This window comes from Cyanistes caeruleus, chromosome 24, assembly GCF_971803275.1.
Source record: "Cyanistes caeruleus chromosome 24, bCyaCae1.hap1.1, whole genome shotgun sequence".
Taxonomy (NCBI): Eukaryota; Metazoa; Chordata; class Aves; order Passeriformes; family Paridae; genus Cyanistes; species Cyanistes caeruleus.
In genome coordinates this window covers 2,168,645-2,192,536 of record NC_141724.1, presented here as the reverse complement: position 1 = coordinate 2,192,536, position 23,892 = coordinate 2,168,645, and the positions used below count along the sequence as shown (strand labels likewise).

The following is a 23,892-nucleotide window of genomic DNA, read 5'->3' as shown; positions in this document are numbered from 1 at the left end:
CGGGGAGAGATCCTGCATCCTCCGGGAAGGGATCCCGCATCCCCCGGCAAGGGATCCTGCATCCCCCGGGAAGGGATCCCGCATCCCCCGAGAAGGGATCCCGCATCCCCCGGGGAAGGATCCTGCATCCCCCGGGAAGGGATCCCGCATCCCCCGGGAAGGGATCCCGCATCCCCCGGGAAGAGGGGATGCTGCACCCGCAAAATCCTCCTTGGAGGACTCGAGTTTGGTGTTCCCAGCTGCCAGCAAAGCAGCCGGGGCACGGCAGGCGGCAACGCGGCTCCATCTGCTGCAGAGCTGGCCGCCGCCTCCTCCTGTCGCATCCCCTGCTGGCCGAGCAGACAGCGGGGACAGAGCTGTCCCTCGCCCCGGGGCACAGCACGGGGCTGCAGAGCTGCTCTGGCCTGGAACTGTCCCCCTGCCACCTCTCCTGGGCCAGGGACGGGGCAGTGGAGTCCCCTGGTGCTGGGCACAGCTGTCCTGCACCGCGCTGTGCCAGCTGGAGCGCCCCAAATGCGGTGACAGCACCCCCGAGGAGCTGCTGGGAGCAGCCCTGGCCCTGCTCCAGCCCAGCTGGGTCCATCCCCACTCCCCCCGGGCCTTCTTCCCATCAGCTCTGCTCCCAGCCCCATCCCCAGTTCAGCACCTGCTGCGTCCCGGGCAGAGCTGCTCTCACCCTGCTGCTGCTTTTGGCCGATTCTGCCGGGATCAGCGGCCCAAAAGCACCCGGGGCTCGGGGAGCAGGGACCTCGGTTCCCCCTGCAGACCCCGCCTGGCCCCTGCCCTGCTCCCAGGAGCTGCTTTGTGCAGGAATAAATCATGGATGAGGCAGGGAAGAGCCTCCATTAGATCTGGCAGTCGAGCTCAAAAGCTGCTGAAGGTGATGTCCAGATGTCCCAGCGAAGGTTCCAAACCCCCTGCCAACCACGGGCATTATTCCTTCCACTAGCACAGGCTAAAGCTGTAAAAATAAGACATTAAGAGTAAAATATTTTGAATTCTTCAATATTTTCACTTTTTAATCGCCAGGCATTTGAATCAGAATTCTCAAAAGCTTACACTCACTGGTTTTTGCCTCACCTCCAGTTCTTTATTCACACCTCTCCTGGGTTTTCCAGAGTTACCCAGGAATTGTTGGGGTTTTTGGAACATTTTCCTTCCTGTGCCCTTGGAGTTGGGCCAGATCTGCACCACAAGGTCATGCATGAAACCAGGAGTGCCTGGCTCCCCCTGCCACTGATCGATCCCAAATCAATCATCTCACAACCTTTCATTAAACCCAGCTTTGCTGAGCCCGTTTAAAACGCACTTGGGGCAGCTCCAGCCCCGAGGAAGGGGGGCTGTGCCGGGAGGCAGCGGCTCCATCCCCCTCACAAAGCTCCCACTGGGGCACTATTCCCGTTCCCAGGCACTTTGGAAGTTTATTTCTTGAAAATTCTGAAAAGTGAGGAGCAGGGGGATGGCCCAGGTGGGGAAGAGACCGAGCCCAGCACCTGGAGCGGGGAAAAAACACGGAAAACAAAAGGTGGGAGACAGGGAGAGGGAAAATCCAGTGGGAAAACTGTATTTAAAAGGATTTTATGAGGTTGATGAGCAAAACAACATCACTGAGAAGAGCTGCCAGCTAGTTCAGAGGAGATTTTGAGGATCACTGCATCTCCCTCCCTGAACTGCCCATTCTGAGAGGCGAGGGGAGGATTTTCTTTTGTTTTCATGAAAACAGGGGGCAAAGGCCATGACACAGAAGTGGAGAGCTGATGCCAGGCTGGCTGAGAGGGGCCCTCCCCTGCCCCACCCCGCAGCCCTCGGGAACAGAGCTGCCTTTAAGGGAAATGCCAAGGAAACTGTGGTACAAGCGGTGCAGGCCGTGCCAGGCGGTGCCCAGGGGAAGGGCACAGAGCTGTGCAGCTGCTGGGGGCTCTGGGCACCTCTGAGCAGCTTCACCCTGGTGTGATGGCTTCACCCTGGTGTGATGGAGTCACCCTGGTGTGATGGCTTCACCCTGGTGTGATGGCTTCACCCTGGTGTGATGGATCCACCCTGGTGTCACAGCTTCACCCTGGTGTGATGGATTCATCCTGGTGTGATGGATCCATCCTGGTGTCACAGCTTCACCCTGGTGTGATGGATTCATCCTGGTGTGATGGATCCACCCTGGTGTGATGGATCCACCCTGGTGTGATGGATCCACCCTGGTGTGATGGAGTCACCCTGGTGTGATGGAGTCACCCTGGTGTGATGGAGTCACCCTGGTGTGATGGAGTCACCCTGGTGTCACAGCTTCACCCAGGTGTGATGGCTTCACCCTGGTGTGATGGATTCATCCTGGTGTCACAGCTTCACCCAGGTGTGATGGCTTTATCCTGGTGTCACCGCTTCACCTCGGTGTCACAGCTTCATCCAGGTGTCACAGCTTCACCTCGGTGTCACGGCTTCACCCAGGTGTCACGGCTTCACCTCAGTGTACTCCACGCCCTTGGATCCCTCGGGGCTGGAGAATGGACAGAAATGTATTTTCCTCTTCTTTGGGTCCACGTTGACGTAATCCATCCCAGACTTCACGTTCTTGTAGTCCTGGGCAGAGCCTGGCTCGTGGCCTTTCCCTGGGAATACCAGGGATGTGTAATGGATTCCCTCTGAGCCAGGGCCCTGCAGGAGCAAAATGAACCCCAGGTCAGGCCCCAGCAGCCACCAGGAGCCTTGGCCCTCGAAGCCATGCAGCACTTCAGGGAATCATGGAATGGGGTGGCTTGGAAGGGACTTTAAACCCATCCCATTCCCCCTGCCATGGCCAGGGACACCTCCCACTGTCCCAGGGTGCCCCAAGCCCTGTCCAGCCTGGCCTTGGACACTCCAGGGATCCAGGGGCAGCCTCAGCTTCTCTGGGCACCTGTGCCAGGGCCTGCCCACCCTCAGAGAGAAGATTTTGTTTCCTAATTTTCCTAAAGTGCTCAGGGATGCTTCCCTCTGAATGGGGGACATTGGAATGCTGCGTGTGACAGGGGACAGCAACCACCCCAGCCCTTATTTATGGAATTCCAGTGTGGTTTGATGGATTTTCCCCTCCTGGTGCTGCTCTGGGGGTCTCGAGCTGGACACAGCTCCAGGTGGGCTGAGGATGTTTTTCCCCTGGTACCTGAGGGCAGGAAGGGCTGTCCGAGTCCTCTGAGGTGTCTGAAGATGTGTCACTGCTCCCTTCAAAACAGGAAACATTTACCACCCCAGCACTTCCCAGGGGGTTAAAGGGAAAAAAGGGATCAAGGGACAAAAAGCAAACGTGCTCAGGAGTGAAAATTGCAATGCACAAAGCATCAGTTGGATCCTTCCCAGCCTCACTTCCCTGGGAGAAACGGGGCAAGGAGAGCCCAGCTGGGCGTGATGGGAAGAGGAGGCAGCTCCTGCTTGGCCCTTCACCCACCCCTCGTTCCACCCCCGAAGAGCCAGAAGACAAATTCCCAAAATTCCTGTGCCAGGACAACTCCCCACTGCTGCAGGAGCCCCTTACCTGCATAGGCTGGTGATGGGTTTTGTGCTCTGGGATTTTGTGTCCTGTCCCCTGCTGGTGACGAGGCTGGGGCTGGGCTGGGCTGAGCCCTGGGATGATCCCCAGGGCTGCTGCTCCCATGGCAATGTTGGGCTGTGACCAAGAGGAGAGTGAGCCCTGGTCCCTGCTGTGCCCAGCCCACACCTGCTCCAGCAGCCCCAGTGCAAACCAGCCCACCCCAAAATAATTATTGCTGTGCACTGGAGCAGCTCGAACCCATAAATTCAATTATTGAGATGAGCCAGCGCCCTGCTCTCCCACCAGGAGACAAATCACAGTGTCAGAGCCTCTTCTTGCAAGTTTGGAATGATTTTGACCCAAAGCAGAGCTGGGCTTTGTGCAAGTGTCAGCAGCAGTTGGTGTGAAAGAACTCCCTGCTAGAAATTGCAGCTTCATCTGAATTAATACTCTGTGAGCTGATTCTTGGTATTTTTCCCAGCACTTCACTAAAAGAGCAATAGAAGAAAATGCTTTTGAAGCAACACAAGGTTGTCCAAGCCTCACTGATGTGTACAACCACACCACCCACAGCTCACAGCCAGCCCTGAGCGGCTCAGCCCTGCCCCTTTCCCATCCCACACCCAACCCCAAGCCAGGAAATCACCAGGGAAAGCCATTCTTTAATTACCAATTTTCCTGCTGAGCATGATGTAAAGGACCAGCAAGAGCAGAGCGTGGAGCACCAAGGTGCCAAGTGAGGTGACAGCAGGAATCCAGCTGAAGGAGAGAAAAACATTCAGCCTCAAGGAAATCACCAAACTCTTTGCATCTTCTTTGCAAATTCTTCTCCCCGTGGCTTCAAGGCACGTTTGAGACTCAGGTTTGCTGGCAGCTTTTGGTTTTGCCTTTTGTTTTTGGGCTGATGTGTCCCAAAGTGCAGGGCTTGGCTTTCAAGCTCGATTTGAGTTCCTTGCCCCTTGTTTTTGGGGGTTTTCAAAAGCCTCAGGGCCAGGGGGGGAATGTGGTGCTGGAGGGGAGAGAGACACGACAGGCATGATGGAATTCGAGAGTGCTGGAATTATGGAATGGGTTGGGTGGGAAGGGACCTCTGAAGGTCACCCCCTGCCACGAGCAGGGACATTTTCAGCCGGATCAGGTGGCTCAGAGCCCCGTCCAGCCGGGCCTGGGATGGTCCCAGGGGTGCTGTGAAGGGCTCTGTGCCCCGGGGTGCTGCACTCACCACGCACAAGAGCTCATCCTCCCGCTGAGGTGTCTCCAGGGGGACACAGAGAGGCAACAAGACCTGCTGGAACCAAAAGAAGATGATCCCACTGAGCCTCACGCTGCTCCACATGACCTGGAGGTCAGGCTCAGCACTTGGAAGCAGCGGTTGGATGTTGCAGACGTGAAATGAAATAAAGGTTATTTATTTTATCCCAGCCTTCCCACTGTGAGAATTCCTCTGGTTCACACCCTCACAGAGCCACGGGCTCTCCCTTATCACTGAATTAATGGTTTTATACATGGTCATATCTAAGAATCGTCTGGACTTTCTGGGCTCCACTGAAAAAGAATTGAAATTTATTCTTCTTGCTTTAATCCTCTCTCACAGTTCATTTTTTTTTTTCTTTTTCTCTTTTTAATCCACAAAAACCAACCAACCAACCCAGAAAACTACAAGATGAAATAAAAATAAACCACCCAGGGTAGAATTAACCAAAGGAAGGTCATGGGTTGGTGTGAGACTCTTGCATCAGCCAAAGCCCAGACTGAAATATCAGAGGCCCTCCAACACCTCAGTGCCTGAAACACCTCAGATTTAATACTGGGAGAGCTTCAATCCTGCTAAGGTTAAGAGGATTTAAGGCAGAAAACCCAGCCCCAATGCCTGGAATGAGCCCCTTGGCTTGGGACTTCGGGCTGCAACACTCAAAAAGTTTATAACAAAAAAAAAGAGCTGCTCATTATGTAAAAATAGCAATGGGGTGTTCCTTTTGTGAGCTTTCACTTGCAAAAAAAGCACTTTAAATCTTCCCTCAGTGTTATACACTCACTATTTATAAATGGCTGATAGAGAGAGATCTTCAGCTGAGGCTTTGATATGGTGATTAAAGCAGCCATGATAATTTGATTGATAGGTTGATGGATAAATTGATAGAGCAAAGGCATTATCCATCCTGCAGAGCAGATTCTATCATTTCCTCTGTGACACATTTCTGAGCCTAATTCATCAAAAGCTTTCCTGATAACCACCAATCTCCTGTGAAATTCCACTCATGCAAACAGTTTGATGACTGCCAAGCTGAAAGTTCATTTTTTTTGCAGGAATTTTCCCCCCTCCCTTACTGAAAAAAAAAATCTGTCCTCAAGTATCCTTCTCGAAGGGCTGCCACTCTCAAAAGGCTCATGGGGCAGGAGATGCTGCTGCAGCAGCAGATAAGAATCTGAAAAATGAGCTGCTCAAAAGGAAATTGCAAAATAAGCCCCAAATATCAGCAGCTTCTGTGCTGAGATGGGTAGGGTGAGATGGAGGCGCTGATACAGGGTGGGTATTGAAAAATCTGACTTGAGACAGCAGCCAGTGAGAGCCTGGCACCAAATGGGATTTTTTGGGTGTCTCAGGGAAATTCTGACAGCCTGAAACCCCCAGGATTTCTCAAGAAAATGCTGAAATCAAGGTTTGCAAGGAGCTGCTCCTCGGCTGGGCAGCCAGGGAGGTGCCTGAGTTCTCCCAAAAATGAGTGAAAGCTCCAGAACACCCCAAATTATTTTAACCCAGCTTGAGCCAGGCCCAGCTGGAGTCTAGAAATGCAGGGACGTTTCTCTGTCTCTTCAATTCTTCAAAAAATACATCAATCATATATAATACTGACAGAAAGGCTTCCAAATATCCCTGAGCAAGCTAAAGTTTGTAAGAAATTAAATAGAAAATAGAGAAATGTTTATTTTATCACTGAGAAATATAGATTTTAAAAGGGTTGCACACATGGAGTAAAGATGGAGGAAAAAAGGTGAGGTTTTTAATCCTTCCTCTTCCTTCTCCTCCTTGCTTCTGCAGTTTTTAGAAGCACAAAGAATGATTGGTTTAGAATTAGTTGAACTTTTAATTACGTGAATAGATATATTTGTTGAGATATAATAACAATACACGTGTCTGTAGTTAATAGGGTAAAAATTGGTATAAAAGTGAAAAGACAGCGTGGTTTGGGGGCATTTTGTATCATCAGAAGGAAATGAGCCAGGCTGTGGTGATTTAGGCTTGTGCCAAGTTTTTGTAAGGATCCTTCAATAAAGACAAGAAACCAGAATCTAATGAGGCTGGGAGTTTTCTTTTAATAATAAGGAGATAAGTGGGATTCCCCACGAGGGAGGATCCCAGGGGAATTCAGCCCAAAGGAGGCTGAGAGAGAGAAAAGTTATATTCACTGAGAATTCAGCCCAAAGAAGGCAGAGAGAGAGAGAAAAGTTATATTCACTGAGAATTCAGCCCAAAGAAGGCAGAGAGAGAGAGAAAAGTTATATTCACTGAGAATTCAGCCCAAAGGAGGCTGAGAGAGAGAAAAGTTATATCCACTGAGAATTCAGCCCAAAGAAGGCAGAGAAAGAAAAGTTATATTCACTGAGAATTCAGCCCAAAGGAGGCTAAGAGAGAAAAGTTATATTCACTGAGAATTCAGCCCAAAGAAGGCAGAGAAAGAAAAGTTATATTCACTGAGAATTCAGCCCAAAGGAGGCAGAGAAAGAAAAGTTATATTCACTGAGAATTCAGCCCAAAGGAGGCTGAGAGATCAAAGTTACAGACTGGAGCTCAGGGTGGCACCAAGATGTGTCCAGGGGGATTCTCAGCCCAGTTCTCCTCCCGCTGTTCCCCCTCTGCTCCCGCGGCCGGAGCGCGGTGCCCAACGCGGATTTACCTGGGGGTCAGAGCTCTCCACACCGTCCCTTCCCCACGGCTCTGGGGCAGCTGGGGCTGTGCAGGCAGGATTTGGGATTTGGGGTTGTGCAGGCAGCAGGATTTGGGATTTGGGGTTGTGCAGGCAGCAGGATTTGGGATTTGGGGCTGTGCAGGCAGCAGGATTTGGGATTTGGGGTTGTGCAGGCAGCAGGATTTGGGATTTGGGGGTGTGCAGGCAGCAGGATTTGGGATTTGGGGGTGTGCAGGCAGCAGGATTTGGGATTTGGGGCTGTGCAGGCAGCAGGATTTGGGATTTGGGGCTGTGCAGGCAGCAGGATTTGGGATTTGGGGCTGTGCAGGCAGCAGGATTTGGGATTTGGGGGTGTGCAGGCAGCAGGATTTGGGGTTGTGCAGGCAGCAGGATTTGGGATTTGGGGTTGTGCAGGCAGCAGGATTTGGGATTTGGGGGTGTGCAGGCAGCAGGATTTGGGATTTGGGGCTGTGCAGGCAGCAGGATTTGGGATTTGGGGTTGTGCAGGCAGCAGGATTTGGGGTTGTGCAGGCAGCAGGATTTGGGATTTGGGGCTGTGCAGGCAGCAGGATTTGGGATTTGGGGCTGTGCAGGCAGCAGGATTTAGGGCTGTTTCAGCAGCATTTTGGCTGCAGAGCGGGGTCCGGCGGTGCCGGATGCGGTCACGCTCTACGCCCAGGTCAGAGGCACCAAGGAGCGCACATGAGGTTCCATGACGCCTCCTCTTTGTCAGTGGGCTCATTTAAATATTTTGGGGTGTTTCTCTGCTGTTTTGCAGCTCTTTTGCTCCTGCACCCCTCCATCAATTCTTCCTCTTCCAGCAGCTTTGTCCCAAAATTCAGCTGATCTTCCTTGGAGCCAAGCGGTGCCGAGGGAGCTGTGCCCAGCTCAACTCAGCTGCCACCCAAACCGAGCTCGGGGTGCTTCCAAGCAAACATTTTCCATGGGGATGAAGGATTTCCACCACCTGGCTCCGTGTCTGCTGGGGGAGGATGGGCCTCCACCTGCCCGCACTCAGGACGATGTTCTGCAGCCTTTGGGGTGCGAGCAGCAGCCTGGCAGATCCCATCCTGAGAGTTCCCAGGAGGTTTGGGGAATCCTGGGCTGCTGGTTCATAAGAACTGTGGGGTTTGTAGCTCTGGAGGTGTCCTGCAGCAGCCCAGCCTCTTCCCTGGCAGAAAGAAACAAGAAATTGCCTTTTTTTCAAGGTCCCTGATGCTTTTAAACATCTCCACCAGCCCAAATCCTGTCCCAGGGGTATAACATCCCAAAGAATCCCTCTGGATTATTTAAAACAAAGATCTCAAAAAGCATCACCTACCCCAGGAGCTGCATCACACATTGGGGTGACTTTCCAAATTCCCCTTCCTCCCTGGAACTGCTCCCACCATCCACCAGCTCCACCAGCACATGTTGGTCCTGCTCTCCTCACAGCTGCTGAGCCCCAGGTAAATATTTTGGGGTTTATTTAACTGAAACTCGCTTGTTTGTTGTATTTTTTTTCAGGTGAGAGTTTGCTGCTGCAGCGCTTTCAAGTGCTGGGTGGTGGATAAACAGATTAACAGGTGGGAGAAGTGTCTGATAAAGGGACTAAAAATGGGTTTTGTAGAAAACCCAGCTGATGCCAATCAGATGGGGCAGGCAGTGGCTCCCCTAAAGGAAATGTGTGAAAGGAAACACAGATAACACATTTTTAGCCTGAGAACAGGTTTTTTAAAGGAGGAAAGTGCTTCAAACAGAGCTGGTAAAAGATGTATTTTCCACCCAAGGGAAAAAACCGATTTCTGATGCACCTAAGGGTAGGTGTGTGGCCCTTCAGGGGTGGGACACAGCTGGGGACAGCCCCTGCCTGGCAGAGGTCATTCCTCTCTTACCTGGAATATTCCAGGAGCTGGGGTCACCTTTCCTCAGTTTCCCCAGAGCAGCACAGGCTGGCCCTGCCAAGCTGAGGGACACCAAGGCTTGGAAATTGGGCATTTCTTACCTCTGCCTTCCACACATTGAGGTACAGCTGAAATATGTATGAAACAAAGCCTTGTTGACCCAATTTTCCGTGCAAATCCAGCCCAGTTGCTCCCAAAACATAGGGGGAAAAAACCCCACGTTGTTCTACTTGAAATAAAAATTTTGAAGTGCCCCTAAGAGTTGAGATTTTAAAATTGCTTCTGAAATAACTCAAAAGTCGAAATAGATTTGCTTAGCTGCAAAAATTTCTAAATGAAAGGTCTGGCCTCGTTATGGCTTTCATCTTCCTATTTTAATGCTGAATCTGCTGCCAGGAGTTTGCAGATTATGATGATCCAATTGGGGAATCTTTTCCACAAAATAAAGTATTTCACTTAAAGTGTTTGGCATGTCTGTGCTGCTGCTCACCCTCACATTTATCTCCAAAGCCCAGTGACCCTTCAGGCTGGGTTTTCTGATAGGATTTTTGGGTTATAAACCATGTCTGGAACAATCCACTTGCTGTTTTTGGCTGATCTGGCACTTGCTGCAGCTGCTTTTGTTTTAGGAAGTTTCTTTCTAATCCATGAATATGTGATTAGGATGAGGAGGGAGGATGGTACATTAAACTGCATCTCAAAAGGGGAAATAGAGAATAAATTTGTATAAAAGTCACTGGGTTAAAAAAGAAAATTGCAGCGTGGGGGAATGCAGGGAATTTTCATTTGTTTAGGAAAAACAGCTTCATTTGCCATCGGCATCAACTGTGCTGTGCCCAACATTTTCCTGCTCACATTGAGAAATATTTGATGGATTTTTTAAAGCTTAATCTGCCCACAAAGCTGGGAGTGGAGGGGCTTGGCAGCATCTCCAGGGATGGGGACACAAGATCCCGGTGACAGCAGGACGTGACTCAGCTGTCCCCAGCCACCCTTGCTACCTGTGTCTCATGGATTTAATTTCCTGGGCGAGGGCTTTAATTAGATAAAATTTAATTAGATAAAACAGGCTCGCTGGGACAAATAAAAAATCGATTAGCACAGTGCTAAACCCCGTTAATCACGTGAATGGGGCTCACTGAGCAAAACACCCCCTTCAGCACCCGCCATCGGTTGTTTTAGTGCCAAAACCATGGAAAATGAGGAAAACTCAGCATCATCCCAGGCCTGGGAGATGCTGGCAGCAGGAAAACCCTCGCCTGCCCCCACTAACTCCTCCTATATCTGAAGGCTTTATTTGTTCATCAGCATTTTCTATTTGCACTCACAGAGGCTTTAATGAGACGCCCGGCCTGGCTTAAACAAAACTCACAGGGGATGAGTCCATTAGAGCCTGCAGAGCACCAGGGAGCTGTCTCCCATGGAAAGCTGCTCATTCCCGGCCTTGGGAAGGGAAAGCTGAGGATTCCCGAGTTCATCAGCACTAATTAGTCTTTGTCTTTTAAAATGAGGTCGGTGGCTGATGGTACAAACACATGCCTGCAGCTGCTGGGGTTTGGGGTACCCCATGGCCACGGGGCTGTGGGGCCAAGGAGAAGGGAAATGTTCCCCTAAAGCATTTTGGGGGGTTTCCACTGCTGGATAAGGGGCTGGTGCTGGGATGGGGACCCCATCCAGCTCCCTCTGCGGGACCTCCACTGCCCCAAAATCAGCCCAAGCCAGTCCTGCTCAGCTCCCACGGTTCCCCCAGCACCGTCCTCACCCAGAAAAGCAAACGTGACCCCGGGGTGCCCCTCAGCCTCGCCTGGGCCGTGGCCAGTGATTCATCGTGCTGCCCGAGCCCGCTGTTGACTCTGGCAGGGCCGATATGGAGGTTGGCACCGCGGGTATAAGAGCGGCACCGCGGCGCTGCCGGAGCGGGCACAGCCACCGAGCCACGCCATGAGGAGCCTGCTGCTGCTCGCCGCGCTCTGCCTGGGCCTGGCCGGAGCCCTGAGCAGGTAAGGGGGACCCCAGGGTCTTGGGGATTCCTCTCCAGGGCTGTGTTGGATGGCAGAGCTCAGCCTGGGTACCCCAGGAGAGATGGCACCATGCTGGGATTTCTGGGGTCTCCATCCCTTTGGGCAGAGCCTGGCAGCAGCAGGAGGGGTCTGCAAAGGGGTCTGTGCAAGCAGGGAGGGCAGAAAAAAACAGCCTGGCCCTGCTCACCCTGCCCAGCATGAAGGTCCTTTCCCTCAGTGACAGAGCTGCCTGTCCTGTCACTGCCAGGGCCTGGATGCCCTCCTGCCAGCTCTGCCCGTCATTTCCTGTCCCCTAAAACACGTCTAGTGCCCCTCTTCTGCTGTGCCTTGGCTGGAAATTGTTGCAGTGGGGGGATGTGGGCTCTGAACCTTCATTGTGGCAGTGCTGGGACCCTCAGGGTGGGCACAGGGACTGCAGGACAAGGGCAGCACCCACAGCAGTGACCATGGCCCTGAGGGTGGACACAAGGACATGAACAGCACCCACAGGAATGACCAGGGCCCTGAGGGTGGGCGCAGGACATGAACAGCACCCATGGCAGTGACCAGGGCCCTGAGGGAGGGCACAAGATGAGGGCAGCAACCACAGCAGTGACCATTGCCCCCAGGGTGGGCACAGGACAAGGGCAGCACCCACAGGAATGACCAGGGCCCTGAGGGTGGGCACAAGGACAGCACCCACAGCAGTGACCAGGGCCCTGAGGGAGGGCACAAGATGAGGGCAGCACCCACAGGAACGACCAGGGCCCTCAGGGTGGGCACAAGGACAGCACCCATGGCAGTGACCAGGGCCCTGAGGGAGGGCACAGGACAAGGGCAGCACCCACAGCAGTGACCAGGCCCGTTCTCGGCAGGGTGGCCCTGAGCCGGCGCCGCTCCCTGAGGAAGGTGCTGCGGGAGCGGGGGCAGCTCTCGCACCTCTGGAGAGCCCAGGGAGAGCAGGACATGAGCAGCGAGGCCTGCGACGCCTTCTTGGAGACCAACGAGCCCCTCATCAACTACCTGGATGTGAGCAGGGGGGACAGAGGGGTGGGAGCAGCCTCGGTTTGTCCCAGCAGTGCCCAAACGCTTCCCACACATCCCACGGCTCCAGGCTGTGCCGGGGCTCGCCGCCTGCCCGGCCCTTTGTCCCCGGGAATGGAGGATGGGGACAAGGGAGGATTCATGATTCATGGCAGGCACTGCCTGCCCCCTCCCTCCCTCCCTGCTGTGCTCTGCCCACCCCCCCAGAGACAGATTTACTCCAGAATTCAAGTTACACTGAATTTTGCCCCCTGCTTTTCAGGGCAGAGCCCACCACAGAGCATGGAGAGGTGAAGGGATTTCCCCAGGAGAATCCCATTCCCCAATTCCCCTGTCCCCCAAAGCCCCTGCCTGGTGATGAGGGTCCCCTTGCCTTGCCAGGAAGAGGCAGGGACCTGTACCTGCCCTGCCTCGAGTTATAGGGTTCCTTTTATTCCGCAAATCACTGCCTTTTGTCCTCAGTTCCCATTGCTGTTCCTTAAATATTTGTCTCCTTTATTGCACCTGGCACGGCACAGACCAAACACTGAGCCCCATCTGTGCCCTGCAGACACCCCAGGCTCTGTTTTGCTGGCATTTCTGCCTGTGTTGGTGGCTCACGGTGCTCTTTTTGGCAGATGGAGTATTTTGGGCAGATCTCCATTGGGACACCCCCCCAGAATTTCACCGTGGTGTTCGACACGGGCTCCTCCAACCTCTGGGTGCCCTCTGTCTACTGTGTCAGCAAAGCCTGTGGTGAGTGGGGACCCCCTGACCCCAGAAAGGCCACAGGCCACCAGCCCCAAGACCTTGAGGACCCTCCTAAGAGAGGTGACAGAAATGCAGGGGTGAAAGCAGGGGGTGACAGCCCAGCAGGGGACAAAGGTGGCTTTTTGGAGCTGTCAGTGATCAGCCAGCCCCAGAGAGCCCAGCTGTGGGACCAGAGCAGCCCCAGAGCTGCCCCAGAGCCCAGCAGGAGTTGGGACTGGATCCTGCAGGGAATTGGGGAATGGGGCTGGATCCCACAGTGCCTGTGGGGCTGCTGCTGGCTGTAACCAGGGACAGCAGTGCTCATCTCGGGACTCATTAAATGCTGCTGATCCTGTTCCCCCTAACAGCCCTTGCACCCTTAATCAGATTGAAAAATGGGAGAGGTTTTCTCTCCCTCACAACTCCAGCACATCCCTCAGCAGAGCCCCCATAACCAGGAGTTTTTATGACACCACGCTGCACCATCTTTTTGCCTCGCTGGGGGCTCCTGGCAGCTGTGGCCATGCAAAAAATTGACATTTCTGGTGACAGATCCCATCTCCTTCCCCAGCTGAGCACAACAGGTTCCAGCCAACCCAGTCCAGCACCTACCAGGTGATAGGGACCCCCTTCTCCATCCAGTACGGCACCGGGAGCCTGACGGGGATCATCGGATCCGACCAAGTGTCCGTGAGTGACCTTTGGGTTCCCCTGCTCTGGGCAAAGAGCCTGGGACTTGCCCATGGGCTCAGCACCCCCATGGAACCCCCTCCTCCCTGCAGGTCGAGGGTCTGACCGTGAGCAACCAGCAGTTTGCAGAGAGCACCAGTGAGCCGGGAAAAGCCTTCCTGGATGCTGAGTTCGATGGGATCCTGGGGCTGGCTTATCCCTCCCTGGCCGTGGATGGGGTCACCCCTTTCTTCGACAACTTGATGGCCCAAAATCTGGTGGAGCTGCCCATTTTCTCCGTCTACATGAGCTCGTACGGACATGGCTTTGCTCTGGGATGGTGCTCGGAGTCTGGAATTGCTTTAGGGAGCAGGAGGAGATGTGAAAATACAGATATTGTACTGAGATAATGAAGGGGGTTTGGTACCAGATTGAGCATCACAGACTTCTGGCCTTAGATCATTTGTGGGGAGAAAGGTGGGGTAAATCCATGCTAAATGGATAAAAACCCCTCATGTGTCCTCCTCCTCCTCCTCCCTGCAGGAACCCCGAGTCCCCCCAGGGAGGAGAGCTGCTTTTTGGGGGCTTTGACACCTCCCGCTTCACAGGGACCCTGAACTGGGTGCCAGTCACCCAGCAGGGGTACTGGCAGATCCAGCTGGACAAGTGAGTGGGGCTGAGCAGGCAGGGAGGGCAGGGCTGGGCTGGCAGAGCAGGATAAATCCCTGCTGCTCCTTCTCCCCTCTTCCAGCATCCAGCTGGGTGGGACGGTGACTTTCTGTGCCAACGGCTGCCAGGCCATCGTGGACACCGGGACGTCGCTCATCACGGGCCCCACCAAGGAGATCAAAAAACTGCAAAACCTTATTGGGGCTGTGTCTGTGGATGGAGAGGTGAGAGCCAGGGTGGGGACAGGAGGGGACAAAGCCCTGGGGACCCTTCTCTGCTGGAAGGGACCCCCTGGGCAGCCCTTGAGCCCCCGGATGTGTTCCAGTACTCCGTGGAGTGCAGCAACCTCAACGTGATGCCTGACCTGACCTTCACCATCAACGGGCTGCCCTACACGCTCAGTGCCCAGGCTTACACCCTCATGGTATGGCTGTGGCTCCCTCAACCCCAAATCCCAGCTGCTCCAGTGGCAAAAGTGGCCCAGCCCCACGCCGGGAGCAGGCAGTGTGTCCCCAAGGGTGACAAACCCTGCTGGTTTCTGCTTCGCCACCGTTCCTGGGTGTTCCCACGTGCACGAGGCTCACGGCTTCACCCCCAGCTTTCCTCTTCTCCTCCCCCAGGAGTACAGCGATGGCATGGCCTTCTGCACCAGCGGCTTCCAGGGGACCGACATCCCCCCTCCCACAGGACCCCTCTGGATTTTGGGTGATGTTTTCATCCGTCAGTTCTACGCTGTCTTTGACCGTGGGAATAACAGGGTGGGGTTGGCCCCTGCTGTCCCTTAGGGCTGTGACATCCATGGGGCAGGAGAGGAATGGACCTTGGCAGGTCAGTGGATGTCACCACGTCCTCCTCGGTGTCTCCAGGGGGATGAAGACTCCCAGGGGTGCAGCTGAAGAGCCCAGCAGAAGTTCAGTCCACAACAGGACACTGTGATATAGAAATGTCTCGAGCAGCTCTGTGATCTGCTCTGCACATTCTCTGTTTTTAAATCCTGAGCCAATAAAAAATTTAATAAACCCAAACTTCTCATGCTTCTGTTGGCAGCAGAAATCCTGCACATCTCAAAGGGCTGCTCTGGGGGTTAAATCCTCCTTGCCCATGTCCTGCCCTCCTCCCTGGGTGACCCATGGCACTGCCAGGGCTGCACTCCCAGCGTGGCCAGAGCTTCCCTGGGATTCCCACAGGGGCAGAAAGAAGAGGATGCTTTGCTCAGGTGGAGCAGAAATCCCTGGAGGTGGCTGTGGCCATCCCTGAGCATCCCAGGGGCCTGTGAGCAGGGCAGGGGCCGGGGGAGCACTGGGGATGCACCTTTCCTCAGCTGGTGCTGGTAAACAAGAAGGTAACGGGGACTGGAAAGCCCCAGGGGCTCTTTCTGTGCCACAAAACTCCTGGAGCAAGCGGTGATTTCCAATGAATTTCGCTTTGATTCCCCTGGGGAGTTTAGCACGACAACAATGTGCTTGGTGGGTCCTGGAAGGGCAAAGCAGCTGCTGAGCCCTGGGCTGGGCTGGGCTGGCTCAAAGCCTGGGGGGCTGCAGAGGGGCTCCTGGCTCTGGGGGTCCCCGGGGGGTCACAGTGACACCCGTGCATTGCTGACGGGAGTGTGACACTGCACGAGCAGCTGTGGCTCACGAGGGATGCACCCCGAGGCAGCCAGAAAGGGAAGCACAGAAAAAAAGGTTATTTTTATCCCAGCCTTTGCTCTGTTTTCCTCACTGACCCTGAAGCGAAGCCAGCAGTGCCAAGGCCGGGGTGCTGGAGTGTCCATGTCCCAGGCCAGGCTTGGTGGCTGCTCCATCCTTCCCAGAGCAGAGCAGCCTCCAGGGCTGGGTCTGGGAGCTCTGGAATATTCAGATCTGGTTGTAAACTTTGCAGCTGAGCCTCGTGGTTTGCAATAAAAGGAGATATCTGCCTTACCCAGAGGCACTGATTGTGCCGCTGACCAGTGTGGGCTCTGTGACGTTTCCTGTGTTGACTTCACCCCTGCTGCAGCCCCAGATAAGGTGCTGGGGCAGCTGGACAAAGGTCTCCTGTCCCTCTTCCACCTTAACCCTTAGCACACCAAGGTGCTGCTGAGCACGAGCCCGGGGGCTGGAGGGAGCATCTAGCATGACAGGGGCCACTCAAGTGTCCCCAGATGGCAGCTGGCACTGAGAGCTGGCCTGGCCTGGAGTTGCCCAGGACTGCTCTGGTGTTGTATTTTTGGGATCTCAGAGCGTTCTTGACAGGTTTGGGTGGGAAGTTGCTCAAACAAATGTGAGCACCCCAATAAAGAGCGATCCTGCTGTCCCCCAAGGAGGCTGAATGTCGCAGGGAGAGCTTGGATGCCCTTTGCTTCCTTCCCTTTCCCTCACTCCCCCAGCCCTGCAGGGCACAGCCCGTCCTCTCCTTGTTCCCCTCAGCCTTTCCCTGGCTGTGTCAGCCCCAGCCTGGGTTTCATCACCTTCCTCACAGTCACAGGCCACAAAACCCACGCCTTTTCCTCGGAAATGCTGATGTGGGGGAGCTGCCAGGACGGGACTGAAGCTGTGGTGGCTGGAGCTGCTGAGTGACACCTTGGCCATCACCTCCTCCCCACCACTGCTCCCACTGCCTTCATCCAGGCAGGATCTCAGCCCAGAGCGGATTAGGAGAGCAGGAGCTTTGGGAAAATCCCTTTTCCTGTGAAATCACACAAAAGCCAGAGCTGAGGCTGACGCACCCTGGTGGGTACAGCCTCCCTGGCCGAAAGCAGAAGTGGCCGTGGGCATCAGCTGCAGTTTGGGATTGACCACAAAGCCCAGCAGCGTGGAGAGGCTTTGATCATCTGACAGGGTGAGCAACCCCTGTCCCACCAGGGACACGCGAGAGGAACGAGGGCAGAAGTTGTTGCAGGGGGAGGCTGAACAATAAATTCTCTCTGTGAGAGCAAAGGTGAAGCAGGATGGTGAAAAGGGGCTGAAAACAGGGATTAGGAGAGAGCTGCTCTCTCTCCTATGGAAATTTCAGCTTTTTGCCCCACTGGTGAGAACTGGCTCAGGTTCTGCTCCCTCAGCCCAGCTCCTCCCAGCGCCTGCCCTCTGGGGGGGGAAAACAGATTTTTCTGGCCAGACAGGTCCTAAAATTACATCTGGAGAGGAGGGGGAGGAGGGTTTGTCCTGCTGAGTGCAGTGATCCTCCCTGAGATCCCATCAGGGTCTGTGAGGGGAAAGAAAAGTCTACAAAAATGCTGGAAGTGGAAAAGCAAAAGCCAGAAGTCTTGGAGGGATCCCGAAATCCGGGCATGGGGACCACCAGGAACTGGGGGGCTGCAGGTTTAGGATGGGGGAGGGTTCAGAGATGGGGGACACCCCACTCCCAGTGCAAACCCCAGATCCTACAGAATGCTTGGTAAAGGTGCAGGACCTGCCCTTGCACGTTGGGGAGCAGAGCTCTGCCTTTGCAGCCGTGGCCAAGCAGGTTTTCCCACTCCAAAGAGCCCTGGGCACCCGCCTGCTGCTGGGATTGCTCCATGGGGGCAGCTGAGGTCCCCAAAATCCCATTTACTGATTGAACACGTCCTCCTGCAGACGTCAGCAGCTCTGGCCCCTCTTTTTGGGGTGTTTCTGGGCTGTTTCTGGGGTGTCCGTGCTGCCTGTGGGTGTTGGCTGGGACCCCTGGGGGCTGCAGGGATGTGGCACCGAGGGGCTGGAATCGCTCCTGATTCCCACCCTGCTCCTCTCCTGCCTGGAAAAGGATCCTCAGAGGGATCCCAGCCCCTCCTCACCCCTCCCCAGCTCCCAAATCCGCTTATCCCACCCCACCACATCGGAGCAAAGTCCGGGATGGCTCCGGGGATGCTGCCCACAGCCCCGCCCGGCTTTTATCCTCATCCCTCAGTAATTCCCCAGCGGGGACGCAGATAAAGGGTCCCGAAGAGGTGGCAGAAAGGAAACGAAGGAATTCTGAGCCAGAGGAGAGGCCAAAAGTCAACCCCAAGCTCCAGCAGAGGAGGAGAACCTTGTTCCCCTTCCCCATCGCATCCCGAGCCGGGGACAGCGGCAGAGCCCCGGAATCGAGGGAAAATCCACGGAGATCCCAGCGCCCGCCCGAGGCTCCTCGGGATCGCGGGATCTCGGCCCCTTTCTGCTGATGTCACGGAGCGGGGCCCCGCAGGCGCCTTCCCCGGGAGGGCAGGGACCGGCCGCCCCTTCCCGGATCCTCCTCTCGCTCCTCTCCCCTCCCCGGCCCAGCGGAGCCGGCAGCCGCGGATGCCCCGGCAGGTGAGCGCTCCGCAGGTGAGTCCCGGGGGCAGCCGACACCCGCCGAGCGAGGGGAAACTCCATTTTCAGTTTAAAAAACATCTGGCCTCTCTAAAAGCTGGCGAAAGGGCCGGGAAGTTCGTGTGCGCTGAGCCACGAGGCTCTGCCGGTGCCGAGGATGCTGCCCGCGGCTGGGCACGGGGGGCAGAGCGGCCCAGGGGGGCTGGACCCCACCGCTGGGAGCTCCCCGCTGCTGTTCCAAGGGGGAATGGCGCAGGGCTGGCCAGCGCATCAGGGAAAAATGCAGGGATGAGGCTGCCAGTGTTCCCGTCTGTGCCTCGCCCGGCGGTGTCGGACGCTGCTGCGGGGATGGGGCTGCTGGAGGATGCTGCTGCCGCATGGGGAGGGGGTTTCGGGGGTCCTGGCCGGGCTCAGAGCATGTGGGGACGCTGGGACATAATGGGGACACATCCTGCGGGGAGATTTCGGGGTGCTCCTGGGCGGGGATGCTCCCTGGGCTGTGCTTGAGGCACCCAGGAATTCCGCCTGGCTGGGGTCTTCTTGAATAAATTTAATTTTCAGCAGGACCCCAGACGTGTGTGCCAGGCCTAGGGGGAGGGACTGCGCTGGAGACGGGGTGGGAGAAGCAGGGAAGTGGCTCCTGGAAGTTTTGAATGGTGATGAAGCGACGGGTCCGGGCGTGCTCCGGCTCCTCGGGAGGGATGTGGGCCGGGCTTGGCACGGGAGGATTTCTGTCCCCACCATGCCTGGAACACAAGGGCTGGCATGGCACGGGCATGGTGACAGCACGGTGAGGACACAGCGACATCCGTGCTGGGAGCAGGGACAACACCAGAGCCATCCCCACAGCCGTCCCCACTCTCCCGTCCCACAGGGCCTGCCCATGGATGCCAGCAAGAAGGTGGATCTGAAGATCATCATCATCGGAGCTCTGGGGTAAGGAGCAGGCAGAAAAGCGCCCTGAGGGTGCTGGGTGTCCCCTGGCCCTGCCCACCCCCGGGTGCTGCAAAGCCTCAGCGGTGTCCCTTTGCTGTCACCAGCGTGGGCAAGACCTCTCTGCTGCACCAGTACGTGCACAAGACGTTCTACGAGGATTACCGCACCACGCTGGGCGCCAGCATCCTCACCAAGGTCCTGGCTGTGGACAACACCCCCCTGAAGCTGCAGGTGAGCGGGGTGAGCTGGCACTGCCCACCCTGACCCCGGATCCCAGGGCTGGGTGTGTCCCAAATGCCCACCGGGGTCATGAGGTGCAGGGCTGCATGTGCAGAGCCCCATTTTCAGAGCCCAATTTCAGAGCTGAATTTCAGAGCCCCATTTTCAGAGCTGAATTTCAGAGCTGAATTTCAGAGCTGATTTTCAGAGCCCCATTTTCAGAGCTGAATTTCAGAGCTGAATTTCAGAGCCGAATTTCAGAACCCAGTTTTCAGAGTCCGATTTTCAGAGCCGATTTTCAGAACCCAATTTTCAGGGCTTAGTTTTCAGAGCTGATTTTCAGAACCCAGTTTTCAGAGCCCGACTTTCAGAATCCAATTTTCAGAACCTGATTTTCAGAGCCCGACTTTCAGAGCTGATTTTCAGAGCCTGATTTTCAGAACCCGATTTTCAGAGCCCAATTTTCAGAGCCTGATTTTCAGAGCCTGATTTTCAGAGCCTGATTTTCAGAACCCGATTTTCAGAGCCCAATTTTCAGAGCCTGATTTTCAGAGCCTGATTTTCAGAGCCTGATTTTCAGAGCCCGATTTTCAGAACCCGATTTTCAGAGCCTGATTTTCATCATCCATGAACTGCGCTGGAATCCCATGGGAATCCTGGGGGCTCAGCACCCCCTGAAGCTGCTCCTCTGGGCCGCAGCCCCCACCCTGCCCCTGGGCTGTGTCCATCTGTGCCCTCCTCTGCCCTAGATCTGGGACACGGGCGGACAGGAGCGATTCCGGTCCATGGTGTCGACCTTTTACAAAGGCTCGGACGGCTGCATGCTGGCCTTCGACGTGACGGACAGGGAGTCCTTCGAGGCCCTGGATAACTGGAGAGATGATTTCCTGGAGAAGGTCATTCCCAGGGAACAGGATTTCCCCATGGTCGTGCTGGGGAACAAGATTGACCTCAGTGACCGGCAGGTAAGGGTGGAGGAGGGAGAGGGGGATGAGCAGCGCTGGAGTCACCGGCCCTGGGGGGATTTAAAAGTTGTACAGATGTGGCACTTGGGGACATCGTTTAGTGCTGGGTTGATGGCTGGACTTGATGATCTTGAAGGACTTTTCCAACTTAAACAATTCTGTGACTGGGATTCTGGAGGGTCCTAAATGGCTTTGATGGCTGATCCTTCACCTCAGAACCAGCCTTTTCCCTGTCCTCACATGAAAACCAGAGCTCCAGGCTGCCACCCACCCCAGGATTCCTGCAGGGGATAAACAACATCCTCCTGCTGCTCTTTGGGGACTGTCCCCAGCAGAGGCAGCAGGAATGACAACCTCAGGCACTGCCAGCAGACGGCTGAGGAGGGTCCCCTGTCCCATCCCCGAGCTCTGGCTCCATCCTCCCGTCCCCAGGTGCCCAAGGAAACGGCCTCAGCCTGGTGCAAGGAGAAGGACATCCCGTATTTCGAGGTCAGCGCCAAGAACAACATCAACGTGGCCGAGGCTTTTGAGACGCTGGCGAAGCAGGCACTGAGCACGGTGAGCATCCCCCGGTGAGCATCCCCCAGTGAGCATCCCCCGGTCAGCATCCCCTGGTCAGCATCCCCTGGTGAGCATCCCCCAGTGAGCATCCCCGGTCAGCATCCCCCGGTCAGCATCCCCCTGTGAGCATCCCCCGGTGAGCATCCCCCAGTGAGCATCCCCCAGTGAGCATCCCCCTGTGAGCATCCCCTGCTGAGCATCCCCTGCTGAGCATCCCCCTGTGAGCATCCCCCTGTGAGCATCCCCCGGTGAGCATCCCCCTGTGAGCATCCCCCAGTGAACATCCCCCGGTCAGCATCCCCTGGTGAGCATCCCCCGGTGAGCATCCCCCGGTCAGCATCCCCCGGTCAGCATCCCCCGGTCAGCATCCCCCTGTGAGCATCCCCTGCTGAGCATCCCCTGCTGAGCATCCCCCGGTCAGCATCCCCCGGTCAGCATCCCCTGCTGAGCATCCCCTGGTCAGCATCCCCGGTCAGCATCCCCCGATGAGCATCCCCCGGTCAGCATCCCCCGATGAGCATCCCCCGGTCAGCATCCCCCGATGAGCATCCCCCGGTCAGCATCCCCCTGTGAGCATCCCCTGGTGAGCATCCCCCGGTCAGCATCCCCCCGTCAGCATCCCCTGGTGAGCATCCCCCAGTGAACATCCCCGGTCAGCATCCCCTGGTCAGCATCCCCTGGTGAGCATCCCCCTGTGAGCATCCCCCGATGAGCATCCCCCGGTCAGCATCCCCCGGTGAGCATCCCCTGCTGAGCATCCCCTGGTGAGCATCCCCTGGTCAGCATCCCCCTGTGAGCATCCCCCGGTCAGCATCCCCGGTGAGCATCCCCGGTGAGCATCCCCGGTGAGCATCCCCCGGTGAGCATCCCCCGCTGAGCATCCCCCGGTGAGCATCCCCCAGTGAGCATCCCCCGGTCAGCATCCCCCGGTGAGCATCCCCGGTGAGCATCCCCGGTGAGCATCCCCCGGTGAGCATCCCCCGGTCAGCATCCCCCGGTGAGCATCCCCCGCTGAGCATCCCCCGGTGAGCATCCCCCGGTCAGCATCCCCCGGTGAGCTGCGAGCGGTGTTTGATCCCAAATCGATAAGAAAAGGATGGGAATCGCCTTTTCCTTTTCCCGCAGTGCCGGGAAGGCGGCGTGTGGCACCCAGGGCGCGCCAGCACTGTCCTCTAGCGGCCGTGCCACGGGGACATCCGTGTCCCCAAGCCCGGCACTAGGTGGCTTTTCCCTGGATTTTTGCCTTTAATCCCAAATCAGGGCTGAACCCCAGCTCCGCTGGGCTCGCTCATCCTTTCCCTTCTCCGGTTTGTTTTTCCAGTATAAAGGGATTTTTGAGAGTTATTTAACCGACTCCATCAAGCTCACTCCCAACGACAAGCCCAAGCAGAGCTGCTGCTGACCCTGGGGCCGCTGGACCCCCTCGATGCCCACGGCTGGAGCCCTGCCCGGGGGTCCGAGCCCCCTGCCCACCCCGGCCTGGCCACGGGGACCGGCTGGACACAGCAGGACCTGCACATCCAGGGATTTGCTGCTTCCCACGGCTCTGGAGCTGCTGTCCCGAGCCTCCCAAAGCCTGGGTGTCACGGTGTCCCATTGTCTGGGTGTCACGGTGTCCCAATGTCTGGGTGTCACGGTGGCCCTGTCCCTGCTGGGTGTGCTGCCGTCGGGCTCCCGATGTCCCTGCGGTGACAGTGCCAGGGATGTGGGCACAGCTCCTTGGCGTGACCCTGCCCGGTGCACGGCCTGGTGGCCCCACGGCTCTCAGGGTGGGCACGGGCTGGCCTGGAGGGGACACTTGGGGCTGGTGGCCTTGGCACAGGGCCCTTCTGTGGAGGCAACGATTCCGTGCCTCAGTTTCCCCTCCTCTCACGCATATCCCCCATCAAACACCTTCCCCCCCTCCCTCCTCACTGGGGAGGATTCTCAAAAAAAGCACTTTGTCAGGGGTTCTCTCTTTTTTTAAAAAACAAAAAAAATAATTAAATATTTCATTTTTATTTGTATTTCTGTGTTGCAAAACGCTCCCCAGGTCCCGCAGCAGGAAGTTGGGGAGGTGGGGGCTCCAGCCTTTCCTCTCTGAGCGTGTTCTCAGGGCTGGGGGGATGCATTTTGGGTCTGGCTTTTTTTTTATTTTCCCCCAGTGCAGATTTTGGGTGAGGGGAGAGAGGAGGCCGTGCAGAGGTGGCCCGGGGGCGGCTGTCGGCAGAGGGAGCCCGCTGGGAGCGGAGCCCGGCTCCCGCTTCCCTTCCAGCATCCATCCCGCCCCGCTCCGGGCTCCTTCCAGCAGGAGGATGCTGCAGCATCCCCCCGGCCGGGCTGGATGGATCCCGATTCCCAGGGGGCTCAGCAGGGACCCTCCACACCCCTCCGCTCCCGCTGAGCTTCCCGAGGTTTCCGTGGCATCCCCGGAGCCGCCCACGGGGACAGCGCCCAGGGCTGGGGACCCAGGACAGCGGCAGGGACTGCCAGGACAGGAACAGGGGACAGCTGAGCGAGGGCTGGCACGGGGGATGCCAGGACAGGAACAGGGGACAGCTGAGCGAGGGCTGGCACGGGGGAT

The 23,892-nt window shown here is 56.3% G+C and overlaps 3 protein-coding genes across 9 annotated transcripts; 2 read left to right on the top strand and 1 right to left on the bottom strand.

Moving 5' to 3' along the window:
- Positions 1-1,001: 1,001 nt before the first annotated feature.
- Positions 1,002-8,024, bottom strand: RHEX (regulator of hemoglobinization and erythroid cell expansion). 2 transcript variants are annotated; one of them, XM_086861854.1, is made up of 6 exons: positions 7,399-8,024; positions 4,725-4,790; positions 4,173-4,261; positions 3,506-3,637; positions 3,137-3,195; positions 1,002-2,649 (listed from the first exon to the last, which is right to left on the bottom strand). In XM_086861854.1, the coding sequence occupies exons 2-6, from the start codon at positions 4,739-4,741 to the stop codon at positions 2,446-2,448; spliced, it is 501 nt and encodes a 166-aa protein (XP_086717980.1). In that variant the 5' UTR covers positions 4,742-4,790; positions 7,399-8,024; the 3' UTR covers positions 1,002-2,445. The 2 variants fall into 2 exon arrangements, with proteins under 2 accessions (XP_086717980.1, XP_086717981.1); XM_086861855.1 differs by having other exon boundaries at positions 4,725-4,787.
- A 2,990-nt stretch (positions 8,025-11,014) lies between these two features.
- Positions 11,015-15,429, top strand: CTSE (cathepsin E). Of its 5 annotated transcripts, none has more exons than XM_023942001.2 (9): positions 11,015-11,293; positions 12,169-12,322; positions 12,955-13,072; positions 13,638-13,756; positions 13,849-14,048; positions 14,279-14,401; positions 14,487-14,628; positions 14,730-14,828; positions 15,025-15,429. In XM_023942001.2, exons 1-9 carry the CDS (start codon positions 11,235-11,237, stop codon positions 15,187-15,189), a joined length of 1,179 nt encoding a protein of 392 aa, XP_023797769.2. In that variant the 5' UTR covers positions 11,015-11,234; the 3' UTR covers positions 15,190-15,429. The 5 variants fall into 5 exon arrangements, with proteins under 5 accessions (XP_023797769.2, XP_086717975.1, XP_086717976.1 ...); XM_086861849.1 differs by lacking the exon at positions 11,015-11,293 and adding an exon at positions 11,688-11,855 and having other exon boundaries at positions 12,147-12,322; XM_086861850.1 differs by lacking the exon at positions 11,015-11,293 and adding an exon at positions 11,706-12,000 and having other exon boundaries at positions 12,097-12,322.
- RAB7B (RAB7B, member RAS oncogene family) lies at positions 15,025-23,335 on the top strand. 2 transcript variants are annotated; one of them, XM_023942003.2, is made up of 6 exons: positions 15,025-18,663; positions 19,523-19,584; positions 19,689-19,815; positions 20,553-20,768; positions 21,201-21,326; positions 22,651-23,335. In XM_023942003.2, the coding sequence occupies exons 1-6, from the start codon at positions 18,637-18,639 to the stop codon at positions 22,729-22,731; spliced, it is 639 nt and encodes a 212-aa protein (XP_023797771.1). In that variant the 5' UTR covers positions 15,025-18,636; the 3' UTR covers positions 22,732-23,335. The 2 variants fall into 2 exon arrangements, with proteins under 2 accessions (XP_023797771.1, XP_023797772.1); XM_023942004.2 differs by having other exon boundaries at positions 18,597-18,648.
- The last annotated feature ends 557 nt before the right edge of the window (positions 23,336-23,892 follow it).